The sequence below is a fragment of the Hypanus sabinus genome, chromosome 26 (assembly GCF_030144855.1).
Source record: "Hypanus sabinus isolate sHypSab1 chromosome 26, sHypSab1.hap1, whole genome shotgun sequence".
Lineage (NCBI taxonomy): Eukaryota > Metazoa > Chordata > Chondrichthyes > Myliobatiformes > Dasyatidae > Hypanus > Hypanus sabinus.
The window spans coordinates 45545934-45559821 of record NC_082731.1 but is presented as its reverse complement, the minus strand read 5'-3'; the positions used below and the strand labels follow the sequence as shown (position 1 = coordinate 45559821).

General features: G+C 38.0%; 1 protein-coding gene across 3 annotated transcripts in view; it reads left to right on the top strand.

Moving 5' to 3' along the window:
* Positions 1–10134, top strand: part of zc3h4 (zinc finger CCCH-type containing 4) — a 38572-nt gene extending 28438 nt beyond the window's left edge. For 2 of the 3 annotated variants that reach the window (XM_059951010.1, XM_059951008.1), the window contains exons 10-12: positions 396–742; positions 4922–5164; positions 6431–10134. In XM_059951010.1, coding sequence (XP_059806993.1) covers positions 396–742; positions 4922–5164; positions 6431–7923 — 2083 coding nt within the window. In that variant the 3' untranslated portion in view covers positions 7924–10134. The remainder of the gene's footprint in view (positions 1–395; positions 743–4921; positions 5165–6430) is intronic. The other variant, XM_059951009.1, reaches the window with a different exon arrangement.
* Positions 10135–13888: the final 3754 nt, after the last annotated feature.

Genomic DNA, 13888 nt, shown 5'->3' with positions numbered 1-13888 from the left:
ACCTTCATTGACTGGTGAACTAGGACTCCTAGGTCTCTTTGCATTTCTCCCTTACCTAACTCTACACCGTTCAGACAATACTCTGCCCTCTTGTTCCTGCTTCCAAAGTGGATAACTTCACATTTATGCCAAAATGTACTGGTCCTGATGTATCCTAATTAACCAGAATGCACTGTATCACAAGAATGAGAATTTGTTTTACTGAATTATGGCTTCCCTCTCTTCATGGAGTTTGCTCCACTCTGGTATCAATGTAATAAAATCAATACAAGTCCAATTGAGGTGAATTTGCTTTGAATCACTTCAGATTTTATCCCAAAAAGATAACACTTTGTGAGAATACTTTGAAAACCCAATATGTTTTTGAGAATAAAATCAATTGTTCTTTTTCCAAGTAGGCCACGGTTTCCACCACCCCCACCTCCTAGGTTCCCAGGACCTCCGGGACCTCCTGGGCCACCGGGGCCTCCCATTGGTCCAGGACCTGGGCCTGGCATGGGACCAGGACCAGGTCCCATGTCAGGGCCAATGTCTGGACCCATGCCAGGCCCTGGCCCAGAAGAGATCCCAGGAGGGCCTGGAATGAATCCAGGAGCACAAGTAGGACCAGGCCCTCCAGTACCACCATTCATGCAAGGAGATCCTGGGATGATGCCACCTGTTCCTTCTGCACCAAATTTCTATGACAACTACTATCAACAGCAGGGAATGCCGATGGATGCTGGTCCAGATGGGGAACAAGGTAAACACAAGCAATATTTTTACCTTGCTCATTAACCAGTATACACTGCAGTGAATTTTAGCAACAGTCCTTTCCATAAAAAGTAAAAATAGAAGTTTTCAAATAGAATTTTTTCTAAAATTAAGTAATAATTGTAAAATTAAAAAAATCAGCCAGCATAGAGAAATCATTCTGATTTCAGCAGAAATAATATCTGTTCATTCAAGAAGCTAACATGCAGTGCCCCCCCATCAACCTTTTGATTACATTACACATTACAATCAGGGATATTTTGACCAATTTAACTGAGAAATTTTATTTATGAATCACGAGTTCCTTTTTTCACAGTACAGCCCCCAAACACAGGAAAAATTGTAAAGCATGAAAAACTAAAAATTCAAAAACTAAAATGTCAGGCACTGTAGATTTTTAAAAAATATTTTATTTATAATTTTCTTCAAACTACAATGAAGAAAAGAAAATCAATAATATATATAGAAAAAAGATCATTGCCATATAAACAAAAATAACAATAATACATGTCTTAACAAATGAGCAAGTCACCCATAGTAAAAAGGAAAAAAAAGAAAGCAAAAGAAAGAAAAGCACCCAATCCATCACCTATCCAACTCCAAGCCAACCATTATATAAGATACACTTTTATTACCCCAGAACTGCTTACTGTAATAAAAAAAAGGGGGGCAGCCTGCTACCTGATCAGAAAAAAACAAAAGTAAAAAAAAAGCTGGAAATGTAGGGTCTGATTATCAAGGGAAAAAAGAATAAACACCTGTCAATCTAGATGAGAGTTATGAAAATATTTGAGAAAAGATCCCCACACCCTATGGAAGTTTATGTCCAAATTAGAAAGTGTGTAGTGAATCTTTTCGAGATCTAAACAAGACATAATATCCCTAAGCCATTGAGCATGGGTAAGGGGAACTACATCTCCCCATTTAAGGAGTACTGCTCATCTGGCTAGAAGAGAGGCAAAAGACAATGTTCGTTGTTTAGCCGGGGTCAAATGCTTGTCAGGGTCTCGAAGAATACCAAAAAGAGCGATCAAAGGATCAGGTTCCAAATGACAATTTAATATAGAAGATAAAGTTAAAAAAACATCTTTCCAAAATTTTTCCAGAGTAGGACAGGCCCAATACAAATGGAAAAGGGAAGCCTCACCTCCTTTGCATTTGTCACACCAGGGACTAATATCAGGATAGAACTTCGCCAATTTGGTTTTGGACATATGAGCCCTGTGGACGACTTTAAACTGCAGGAGGCAATGATGAGCACATAAAGAGATTGAATTGACGGATTTAAGAATTGAATCCCAAACCTTGTCGGACAAAGAGAAACCTAAGTCGTGCTCCCAAGCAGTTTTAATTTTATCACAAGGGGCTTGTCTGAGAATCATATATTTAACATAAATAGTAGAAATTACGCCTTTGCCCAAGGGGTTCATTTGAAGACACAAGTCTACAACATTTTTATCAGGTTGTTCAGGAAAATGTGGTATTAAAGGGCTAATAAAATGTCTAATTTGAAGGTATCTGAAAAAATGAGTATTCGGTAAATTAAACTTTATAGACAACTGTTCAAAAGACGCAAACCGATTGTCTATAAAAAGATCTTCAAAACGCCTGATACCTCTCCTACACCAGTCTTGGAATGTGGAATTCTGCATAGATGGTTGAAATAAATGATTGTATAGAATAGACTAGAGAGGGAAAAAAGTATAAAGACCATGATATTTTCTAAATTGAGCCCATATTCTCAGAGTATGCCTGATTACAGGATTAATAATAGATTTTGGCAATTGGCAAGGAAGAACAAATCCAAGTAAAGCTGGAATAGATAATTTCTTATAAGCGCTTAATTCCATTGTCACCCATGTTGGACAAACAGACTGGTTATAAAAGTAGGACCAAAAGATAATATTACGAATATTGGCTGCCCAATAATATGAACGAAAATTAGGCAATGCCAAGCCACCTTCTCTTTTAGACTTTTGGAGATGAGCTTTATTGAGTCTGGGCTGTTTACCCTTCCATAGGTATGATGAGATAATAGAATCTAAAGAATCAAAAAGAAACTTTAGGGATAAATATAGGTAAAGATTGAAATAAGTATAAAAATTTGGGGAGAATATACATTTTAATTACGTTAATTCGCCCAATTAAAGACATGGACAAAGGTGACCACTGTGCTAATCTCTGTTTTGTAAAATTTAAAAGATTATTGAAATTCTCATCGAACAGTCGATTATAGTTCCTTGTTACGATAATACCAAGATTAGTAAAACAATTGTTTACTACTTTAAAAGGGAGATTGTGAAATTCTAATTCTTGTGCTTCCTTATTTATTGGAAAAAGTTCACTCTTATGTAGATTAAGTTTGTATCCGGATAGCTGACTAAATTTTTTGAGAAATTTGTAGATTTAAATCTGTAGATTTAACAAAATAAAATGAATGTGATGAAAACTCCTTCAAATATGTTCAAAGATCAAAGTAAATTTTATTATCAAAGTACATATATGTCACCACATCCAATCCTGAGATTCATTTTCTTGTGGGCATACTGAACAAATCTATAGAATAGTATCTATTACAGGAACAATGAAAAATCAACAATGGTGCAGAAGATAACTAACTGAGCAAATGTGAATATAAATAGATAGTGATAAATAACAAGAATATGAGATAATGGGATAAAGAGTCCTTAAAGTGAGATCATAGGTTGTGGGAACATTTCAATGATGGTGCGCTGTCCTATTTTGTTCAAGAGCCTGATGGTTGAGGGGTAGTAACTGGTGGTGCAAGTCCTGAGGCTCTTGTACCTTCTATCTGATCTAACTGAGGTTACTAAGTAAATTTCACATAGCTTTTAAGAAGGTAGAATTGATTGGTATGTTGAAGAGGGCGAGGACTCCTACTTGTTGATAATAGCATTCAAATATGGACTTAACCACAGCATAATTGTTATCCATTCTCAGCTGAAAACTTGTTGTACTTAGGCTTTTAGAGAAGCTTCTTCCATCCTTCATGGGTCAGTATCGTCTTTCATTGTACAATGAGCTCGTCTTATATCATTCTTGAATGAGATAATTTGCCAGTGTGTATAAAATCCGTATTAGAATCCTGATCCATTCCACCAGCTTCAGGAACAGTTATTACCCCTCAACCATCGGATTCCTGAACCAGAGGGGATAACTTCTCTTGCCTCATCACTGAACTGTTTTCACAACCTATTTTCTCATCACCTGATACTCTCCATTTTTATTGTTTATTTATCGATTATTATTTTTTTATTTCTTCTATTTGCACAGTTTGTTGTCTTTTGCACACTGGTTGTTTTTCTGTCCTGTTGTGTGCACTCTTTTATTGATTCTATTGTATTTCTTTCTATTTCATGTGAATACCTGCAAGAAAATTAATCTCAGGGTTATATATGGTCCCATATTTGTACTTTGATAATAAATTGGCATCTCTGGAATACAGTGATAGTTTCTTTAAAACAATGTTTATTAAACAGTGTTTAATAGTTATAATATATTTACCTTTATTTTGGGGTAAATACCTGCAATGAAAAGGAATCTTAGAATTTTAAATGGTGGCATATATGTACTTTAATAATAAATTTACTTTGAACTTTGAACATAGATGGATATTCCCATAAACACGGACATATATCCCATTTGCTTTCTGACTATCACGCCTGATATATTGAACACTACATTAAATGGGGAATTGTAGTTCATGTTTGAGCCTGTAGAATAGGGAAAAAAATGTGCTAAGTTCCTTAAGGCAGTTTTTCAGGTAAAAAGAATGATTTTTAGAAAGTACTTCCAAGGCAGTGGCCTCAGGATTCCTTTCAGTTCCTTTCGATACTAAAAATAGAAACAGAAAGAGAGCTACATAATACATTGCTGAGGATGTGGTGCATTAGAGAGGGTTTGGGACTTTTAGAGTTTTGGTTCCTGTTATGTGAAACAGGATAACCAACTCAACTGTGATCTTAGAGAAAGATATTGTCCGTGCTTCCTTATACTCCCATACATCTCAACAAATTCAACTGAAAGGTTTCTTCAAAATAAAACAAATTTTTTAGTCTTGCAGAAAATTTTTTGTTAATTTTGGTGAATGTGTGAGAACAATCATAGGAGTAAACTTCTTGCTTCACTGCCTTTTCTTGCCTGCCAGGGAATAACGAGGCGATGGAGGAAGGAGGTGACCAGCAGGTTCTGCTGCAACAGATGGATGATCTGGAGGCTGAGGAGAATGAAGGTGCCTCTTCTGGTCAGAAGCCAACTGCAAACATCCCTGACTTCCTTCCGGCAGCCCAACGGGCTCTATTTCTACGCATTCAACAAAAACAACAGGAGGAGGAAGAAAAGGCAAAGAGGAGAGCAGACAGCAGTCAGCGAGAAAAGGAAAATGAAGAGGGCAAGTATTTTTATTGTGAGGTTTTGTGAAATAAGTATCTTTATTCAATATGCCATTGTAAGAAAGGAAGCAAATTTTAACTCATTCGTTCTTTAATTTGGTGCAGATAGATGTCTACAATATTTGAAAGTTTATTCTAAATACCCCGATTATGTTTTGCAAATTGGATCTACTACTTTCAAGTGCATGTTCATTTATTTATGTAGTGATACAGCATGGAACAGGCCCTTCTGGTCCTTTGAGTTTGTTGCCAGCAATCCTACCATACCATTTCCTAATCACTGGACAGTTTACAGTGACCAGTTAACCTACTAACTGGTACGTCTCTGGACTGTGGGAGGAAACCAGATCACCTGGAGGAAACCTACATGGTCACAGGAAGGACTCCTTACAGAGGATGCCCGAGTTGAACTCTGAACTCTGATGCCCTGAGCTGTAATTGTGATGCACTAACTGCTACATTTTGTTAGCCATATGATTCTAATTAATTAATTGAAAGATTTATATCCAGCCTAAAGTCAGCAGACAGTGAGAGTTCTGTTTACTTATGCTGGACTACAAGACATAAGCACAAGGAAATCTGCAAATGCTGGAAATCCAGAACAACACACACACAAAATGTGCTGGAGGAACTCAGCAGGTCAGGCAGCATCTATGAAAAAGATTAACCAGTCACTGCTTTGGGCTGAGACCCTTCATCAGGACCTTTTCCATAGATGCTGCCTGACCTGCTGAGTTCCTCCGGCATTTTATCTTGTGTGTGTTGCTGTAGTACATAGACTGGTTACAGTATGTATTGCACTACTTTGCCCAGTTCCTGGTACCAGTGCCACTATTAAGTTCATGTTTTCCAAGATATTAATGGAAAAAAAATTGCTTCATTAAACTCTTTTTCTCTTCCTTCTCTTGTAAATAAACCATTGTTTGATTAAAAGTCTGACCTCTGCGGTTGGTACCGTATGAATAAAGATCTTATTGTTGTTAGTCTCCAGCTTTAACATCTGACCTCTTGAAATAATTTACTCTGAGTTACCCTGAGTATGTCTACTTTTTCTTTAACATCTGTTTGCTCATATACTTCTCACAAAACACTCTTGTTCACTTTCTAGCTGTTTCACACTGCATGATAGTTATGCTGGGTGCAGAAGTGTAGGGAAAATGGATGTTAGGAATGTGTAAAGAACAGTAAATGAGTAGTCTGCATATAGTTAACACATCTGAAACAGAATAAAGCTTGCAATGTAATGGCTGCTGTCTGTTTTGTAGGTGATGGTGATAATTGGTACTCAAGCGATGAAGAGGATGGTGGAAGCAGTATGAGCTGCATATTAAAGACGCTCCGTCAGCAGTCTACTAGGAAGCCTCAAGCACAAGGCTCATGGGCATCACATAACAAGAATGGTAGTAGCCAGAACGTTGCTGATCCACGCCTGCAAAAGGAGAGGCTGTCAAATGCAAATCGACCCGTAGACCCAAGAATTTCAAGGGACCCCAGGCTTTCTCGAAGTGCAGAGATCACATTGGGGAACTCTGGGTCTGATACTGCATCTGCAGAAAGCAGGACAGTACCTGCACCTAAAACGGACCCTGCTCTTTCAACTCCTCCCAGCAGCACAAAATCTCAGGTGGTTGTAAGTGAAGAGGAAGGAGAGAGGGTTCTAAGGGAAAAGACAGTGGTCATTCCTCTTGACCCGTTGCCGGGTTCCTCGCTCCGAGATCCTAGGTCTCAACTTAAACAGTTCAGCCACATTAAAGTGGACACCTCTCTCGGAAAGCCTCATTTTGCTAAAGGTATCTTGTGGAGCCCAGAAGATTTGATCCCACTGCCCATCCCAAAGCCGGATCCGGTTGCCATCTCTGTGCCCTTCCCAGCACTTGACCCCCGGTTGAACCGTTCTCCACAAGCCGGGCCTTCGGATCCTCGGCAGCGCAATACTGACCAGGCGTCGGTGGAGCCCTCACAGCCGGCACCAACTCCTGCCCTTCCAGATTTGGGTTTGCTCTCTAGAATACTGAAGAGTGTTGATGTTTCAGCAACTAAGGTGACTCCACAGAACGAGAAGCCTTCCGACCCCAGGATGCGAAAGGTCCCTGCTGATCCTCGGCTGCAGAGGTCCAGTGGTGGACTCCAGCCCTCCAACACCCAATCAGGAAAGCTTACGGAGCATACTGAATCCCCAGCTGGATCTTCTTCGAAGGACTCGGGTGGTGCTCTTGCTCCATATGATCCCAGGTTAGTTACTGCTGGTGGGCAGAACCGAGGAGGAGGTAGTGGCCAGAGTGCTATGCTGAGTGGCATCAGTTTATATGATCCAAGAACTCCCAGCAACCAGAGTGGGAATGTTAAAAATACAGAGTCCTCCAGTGAGCTTAAAGGGTCGGATGTCCCGAAAGGTGTAACCAGACAGAAAGAACCATTGTTTGTTAGAAAATCTGCATTGGATCAACTGGAAAACGAGAAATCAACTTCAGAAACTCCCACAGATCGATATAACAGTTACAACAGACCCAGGCCAAAGCCAGCCACTTCTGCTGCCCCCACACCAGAGACGGGTCAAACAGGAGTACATAGCCTCCCGGTGTCATCTCTGTTTGGACTTATTCACCCGCAGTTCTCTGAGGTGAAACAGGCCAGTAAATCTGGCTCAGGCAGCCCTTTTGGTGGCAACAGTCCCCTTGAGGAGAGTGGGCAAGATACAACCTCACTGAAGGATGTTTTTAAAGGGTTTGATCCCACTGCTTCACCCTTTTGTCAGTAACAGACATTGACTGCTGCATTAACCTTGTACATTTAATCTCACAGCAGGGGCTGGACGCAGTGCTGGGCAATGTTTTATCATACTCTTTAACTTTGTAATTTAATACATTAATAAATGTGAATATGCTTAGAAACCAGGTGATCAAAATCGCCAAACTGAACTATAGTCAGCTTAGACCATTATCGAACCGAATGTGATTCCAAAACTTGTTGGCTCTTATGCATTCTTTCTAAACAACAAAGGTGTTTTGTTTAATGAACTTGGCATGAACAGAGAGCTTGTCTGTGACAAGATACCGAATTTCTTCTGACCCTGGAAAAATTCAAAAGGAAAGCTTTTTTTTGTCAGGAAGAAGCCTTTAGGAAATGTGCATATTAGTTACATGTAGAAATGTGTTATTGATCTTGAAAGTGGGTGTAATATGATCTAAATTGAATGGTATGTTTGTGTAGTGACCCTATAATATACATTAGCTATGTGTCTTGTTTTGTGGATTCCTGAATTTACTCTTTCCCATGCCATATTCATATGGAGAAGGCTAAGGCTGGATTAGGGCCATCTGTAACCTCTACCAGACACCCCTAATATGGTGCAAAAGCCCATTAAACATGTCACATGCAAGGCTCTAAAACTTCCTAGATTTAACCTGAAAAACACGCTACAAATGTTGAATATTGTTAACATGTCTTAAAAATGCACACTTTGTACATACGTCATACTCCTGACAGGTTGAGGGACCGAGAATCTATTGTTAATTTAAAAAGTTTTTTTTAAAAGCATCTCCTGGTACTTGCTCCCTGGAAATTACTACGAGAAAGCCATTGTTTCCTTTTGCATTCCTAACATGTCCAATGTGGACATTAATGTGTCTTCCAATTTACCATTTTTTTCTTAGCTCAAGAATTCTGCTATCCATGATGTAGTCCCAAATGCCTTTATGTTGAAACATTTCTTTTGTATAGAAATTGTACACAAATTATTGTCTTTTTTTTAATGTCCCTTTGTGTACAAAAAACAAAGAAAAAGTCAAGCTTTTATAGTTTTAGGTCTGTTTGTACCTGCAGCTTGGGCACGAAAGAATCAGAGACTGATGGATTAGAATAATCTCCTTGATGGAAATAAAGTGATTTTCTTTTCTGTTGCAAGGCTGTCACATTTCCTGAAAGTCAGGTTGGATGTACAGTGGCAAGTTCATCTTTTTTATAGTCTTTGTATATTTGTAGGGATTGCTGCTTCAGTTAAAATGCTAACATGATTTCTCCACTAACTCAGAACTAACTTCAGTGAAAGAGATCAAATATTTTTGTACTTATTATCTTCAAGGTGCTTATATGCATGGGTAGAAAGGGTGCTGATGGGTGGTGCGGTTAAATAATGTGATTATTGGTTATACGCTTGTAAACTTCAAAAAGGCACCAGTCAAATCTAAGTGTAAACAGGGCTATCCAGGTAAATCCTCAAATTCCACATTGTTAAAAGTAGTTCAGTATTAAATTGTTACCAGCAAATGCTGCTAAGTTGTCGACAGCTCAGAAATGTAATGATGGCAAAGTCAGAGATCTTGTAAATGACCTGCAGTTGTCATAAAAGAAGTAAAGTATTTCTGTTTTCATGTAGATACAACAGAGAAGCCAATGTGTTTTGTGCTGGCATTAGGCGTTGATTATGTGACAGTGAGGCACTGTAGTAGTATTATGTGTGGCGGAGACCAGTGTGTAGTGGCAAAGGGATCAAACACTGTTAGTCTACAGTCAATGTAGGGAGCGAATGGTGGTTTTGTGTGGAATGCTGATAACATGATCTCAAACAGCATAAAACAGTGAGTTTCTTAAGTTTATTTAACAATAATGTTGTTTAGAAAAGATGGAGCCCTACATTTTATAGGGTACCAAAGATCCTGCATAGTTCAGGCAAGTATATACAGTAATTCATACACAGCAAATTACCCTGGGCTGTCCTCCTTTTGTGGAATTAATATTTATTAAACTAAGTTTTAATGCTAATTAAAACACAAAATGCTAAAAATACTCAGCAGAATCTGGCAGCATCTGTGAAGAAAATTTGAATCCTCTCTGACCTTGGGATTTAACTCAACACTGACTGTGAAAGATTATCAGCAGTTTGCTTCTGTTACATAATGACACAGTGTATTCAATATTAACTGTGCACAATACTTATAATAAACAAGACTTTGAATGTTTATAAATCTCATCATGAGGTTCAGAAAATATTATGAAATGATGGTGCACCATTACTTACCTTTAGAATCTGTTGATCAGCTTCTATAATCTTTGATCTACTTCCAAGGTATTTGTTGTATGTCAACATTTCATAGATTGCGTCCTTTTTAATGAGGTGTATTTATATCTTCATGTGCAAATTGCTTACAAACTGTAAAGAACATTTCCTTTCCTCCATTTCATAAAGTTTTGAGATCAACGGTTGCCTTAACACCAGAGCATTGAAACCAGCAGGTTGTTATGTACAGGTAACACTCCTAGGCTGAAGTTTGTTCGCTTTCTTTCCAGGTTAGCTAGGCCGACTTCCTGTTGATTTGTTACATGTACTAGTCATAGTTATAAAACTTGATGTTATTATTTTATTAATTTTAAAGTTTTCTCTTTTAAAGATTCTTTTTCTCTTTCAAATAAGCGTTATCTAAGCAAATGTGGTTGATAAAATCTGAAGTTTTTGAATCATCCTTTACAGGTCAGTGAAATGTACAGTCACCATGCCATCTTGTCTACACCAATTATTGAAATGGGAAACAAGGTGAAACCCCTTTTTTGTCACAAGATAATGTTTCTATCTTCTGACCATATCAGCAGGCGTTTTTAGATTTTGAGGTGGATACTCCTTTATATATTAACTACAAACCCAGAAGAAGGCAATGGCAAAAAAATGTGTTTTCTGCAGAAAAATTTGCCAAGAACCATCATGGTCATGGAAAGATCATGATTGCCCACATCTTATGACATGGCACTTAACACATGATGAACTAATTAACTACATGAATTTCACAAGAATGGATGTTGAAATGGATGTGTATGGATTAATTAAAATTTTCCATTATTCTTTACTCATTGACCTAAAGACCTTATCTTAGATCCTGATTTAAATTGATTAGATCTTGAGCTTGCTGGGTCTCAACCATTTGACTAAATGATGTATAACATTAATCAAGCTGAGGCAGAAAGATCTTTGCAATGAGTGAAGTGTAATGGAAATTTAAAATCCACCCATAATCTCTTCACAAACTTGCCCAGAAGTCTGATTAGGGTCAATTTGAGTCAAATGAAATAAGGCATGGAAAATTGAGTAACAGTTCAGTTTCTGGGTTGGCTATGGCCAAAGTGACTTGTGAAAACCCTGGGAGTAGCTTGCTCCATGTAATAGTTAACAAGACAAACTTAGTGTTATTCACACTATTGTGTTGAAGTGAGGATAATTGGAGCTTGATTTTGCATTTCACTGAGTGGAGATGCACGCATACATGTTTTAAAGCCAGATAAAATGATAGATTGTGCATTTTTTAATTTGACCCAGGTTCTGCACTGTTACTTTTGTATTGACTGTCGAAGGCAGAAAAGAAGAGGGTTAGATTCCAATATGCACACCTTAAAAGTTCGAGGTAATGAAAGTTACTCTTTGCACTTCAAATTAATTTGGAATAAACAATTTGGATTAATTTTAGTAGCCAGACATGTAACCTGTTTCATGTGTGTGGCTTTGGTGGAGGGAGGGAAATAGATGGTAAAACTGCCGATGCATTTTAAACCATTTGTTCTTTGGTTAAGATTATTCACTAGCTGTGAAACTGGGAAGAACTGAATGTGGTGTCATGGTCCTGTTTTGTTTAAAATTACATAATACTTCAGCTGAGTAGTTAACCTCTTCAATAAATGTAAGTGATGTTTTGAAATATTATCATGGAATATTTTACATGATTATAAAACTTGAAGCGCACTTTGTAATTATGTCGTTATTCATTAAACAGTGGAGTGCTTTCCAGTTTGTACCTATATCAAATTGAACTTGTAATGGATTTAAACAGCGGAGTGTGCAGTACTTGGGTGTATTAAAGTATTTTGGCATGCCATTTCCGAATCAAATGAGAAATATTTGCATAGATCCCAGTTCTTTCTCTGATGTGGAATGCAGTGGTCCTGATTTGAATTGATTAGCTCTCATTTTTTTTTTTATTGTGGATCATTTGTTAGATGGATTCAAATGATGCATGCTGGACCTTGATCTTTTGACTAAGTTATTGTATAGAATGAATCAGGCACATTTTTTTTGGCCAAATACACGATACCTGCACTAACTCCAAGACCTGGTTATTGGAATGCAAAGTGACACGTGGTAATGACAGCTCAGACTCCACAGACAAGGCATATACACAGTTTACTGTTGCCTCATTCTCAGCCCAGCTTCTTCACACAGCTACCACAATCCTATTTCTTTCCCTTGTACGTGTAAAGAGAAAAAAGTCTTTGTATTGAAATGATTGTATGAATTATTTAAAACTTTTTAAGAAAAAATATTTGGAGGGAGGAGCATGCAGAAGAACACGGTGTAAGTTGTGTTACTGTGCACTCTTAAGCATCAAAATCACGTATTTTGTGATAGGTAGATTGTAATGTCCTGTATTCTTTCCATCAGCATTTAATTAACAGCTAATAAAAAGTAAAGTATTGCTATTTTATTGCTGGTGATGGGTACGTGCTCTTGGTCTCTTTGAGGTCAGAGAAGGTAGGTTAAGTTCAAGTTTATTGTCATTCAGCTCTACAGATGTATACTGCCAAATGAGACAATGTTCCTCCAGACCGTGCACAACACAGCACACACAGTACATATAACTCACACATACACACAATAAAGTAATTTTACCACAAATAAATTGACAAATAATGTGTACTTATGATGCAAGTTAAAAAGTAAACAGTATAACATTACTGGGGCTTCATTTGTGCTGAAACATGGGTGGTAGCAGGAAATTAAGTAGTCTCACAGCCTGGGGGAAAGAAGTTGTTCCCCATTCTAATAGTTTTTGTCCAAATGCTACGGTACCTCCTGCCTAATGGTAGGTGGGGTCAAAGAGATTGATGGATGGATGGGAGGGATCGCTGACAATGTTAAGGGTCCTGTAAATTCAGTGTTTCTGATAAAGATCTGTAATATTTATTTCATTAGTGATATAAATGTTATTTTATTTCTGGTGGTGGGTCCATGCCTTTGGTCTCTTTGAGGCCAAGATTATAAATACATTTCTCTTAATCATTTTTTTTCTTGGTTGCCCAATTTTAAAATCTCTTTTGTTTTCTAAACTGGTTAAAAATTAGCCCAGTCCTGTCTTCAGGCATTTAAGTTCTGCCTTGTAAACTGAGTTAATGAGCGTGGGTACGTCTGAAGTACCATTAATCGGCTTTTCACATAATTTTTGTTCTATGCTTGGGTGGGTGGATATATATTTCACTCCAGCCAAACAACATAACCAAGCACAGTTCTATCTTCGCACTGTTGTGGTGGTCAGGGCGGTGGCTCCTCCCGCATCCCAAAAGCACTGACGCGAAATGGCCTGTGAGACGTGAGGAGTTTTGAGAAGCGCGTGAACTGAAGATGCAGCAGAACGAGCTCACAATTATACGTCGTTTAGAATATTTGTGACGGCAAAAAGGGTCTCTCGGGAAGCATTTAAGTATAAAATCGGGGGGAACTGGAAATATTAAAGTTAGCACATTAGGTCACTGGTCTTCCAGCAGGCTTCAAGGAAAAAGTTTCAGAATCAGGTTTAATATCAACACACCAGCATCAGCAGATCTTTTCTGGTTTGTGATCAGGTTTAATATCACTAGCGTTTGTTGTGATTTATTTAGTCTCTGCAGTAGCAGTACAATGCAATGCATAATTTAAAACTTATAACAATATATATAATTAACAAGTGCAAAAAAAGGGGAGAAACGGA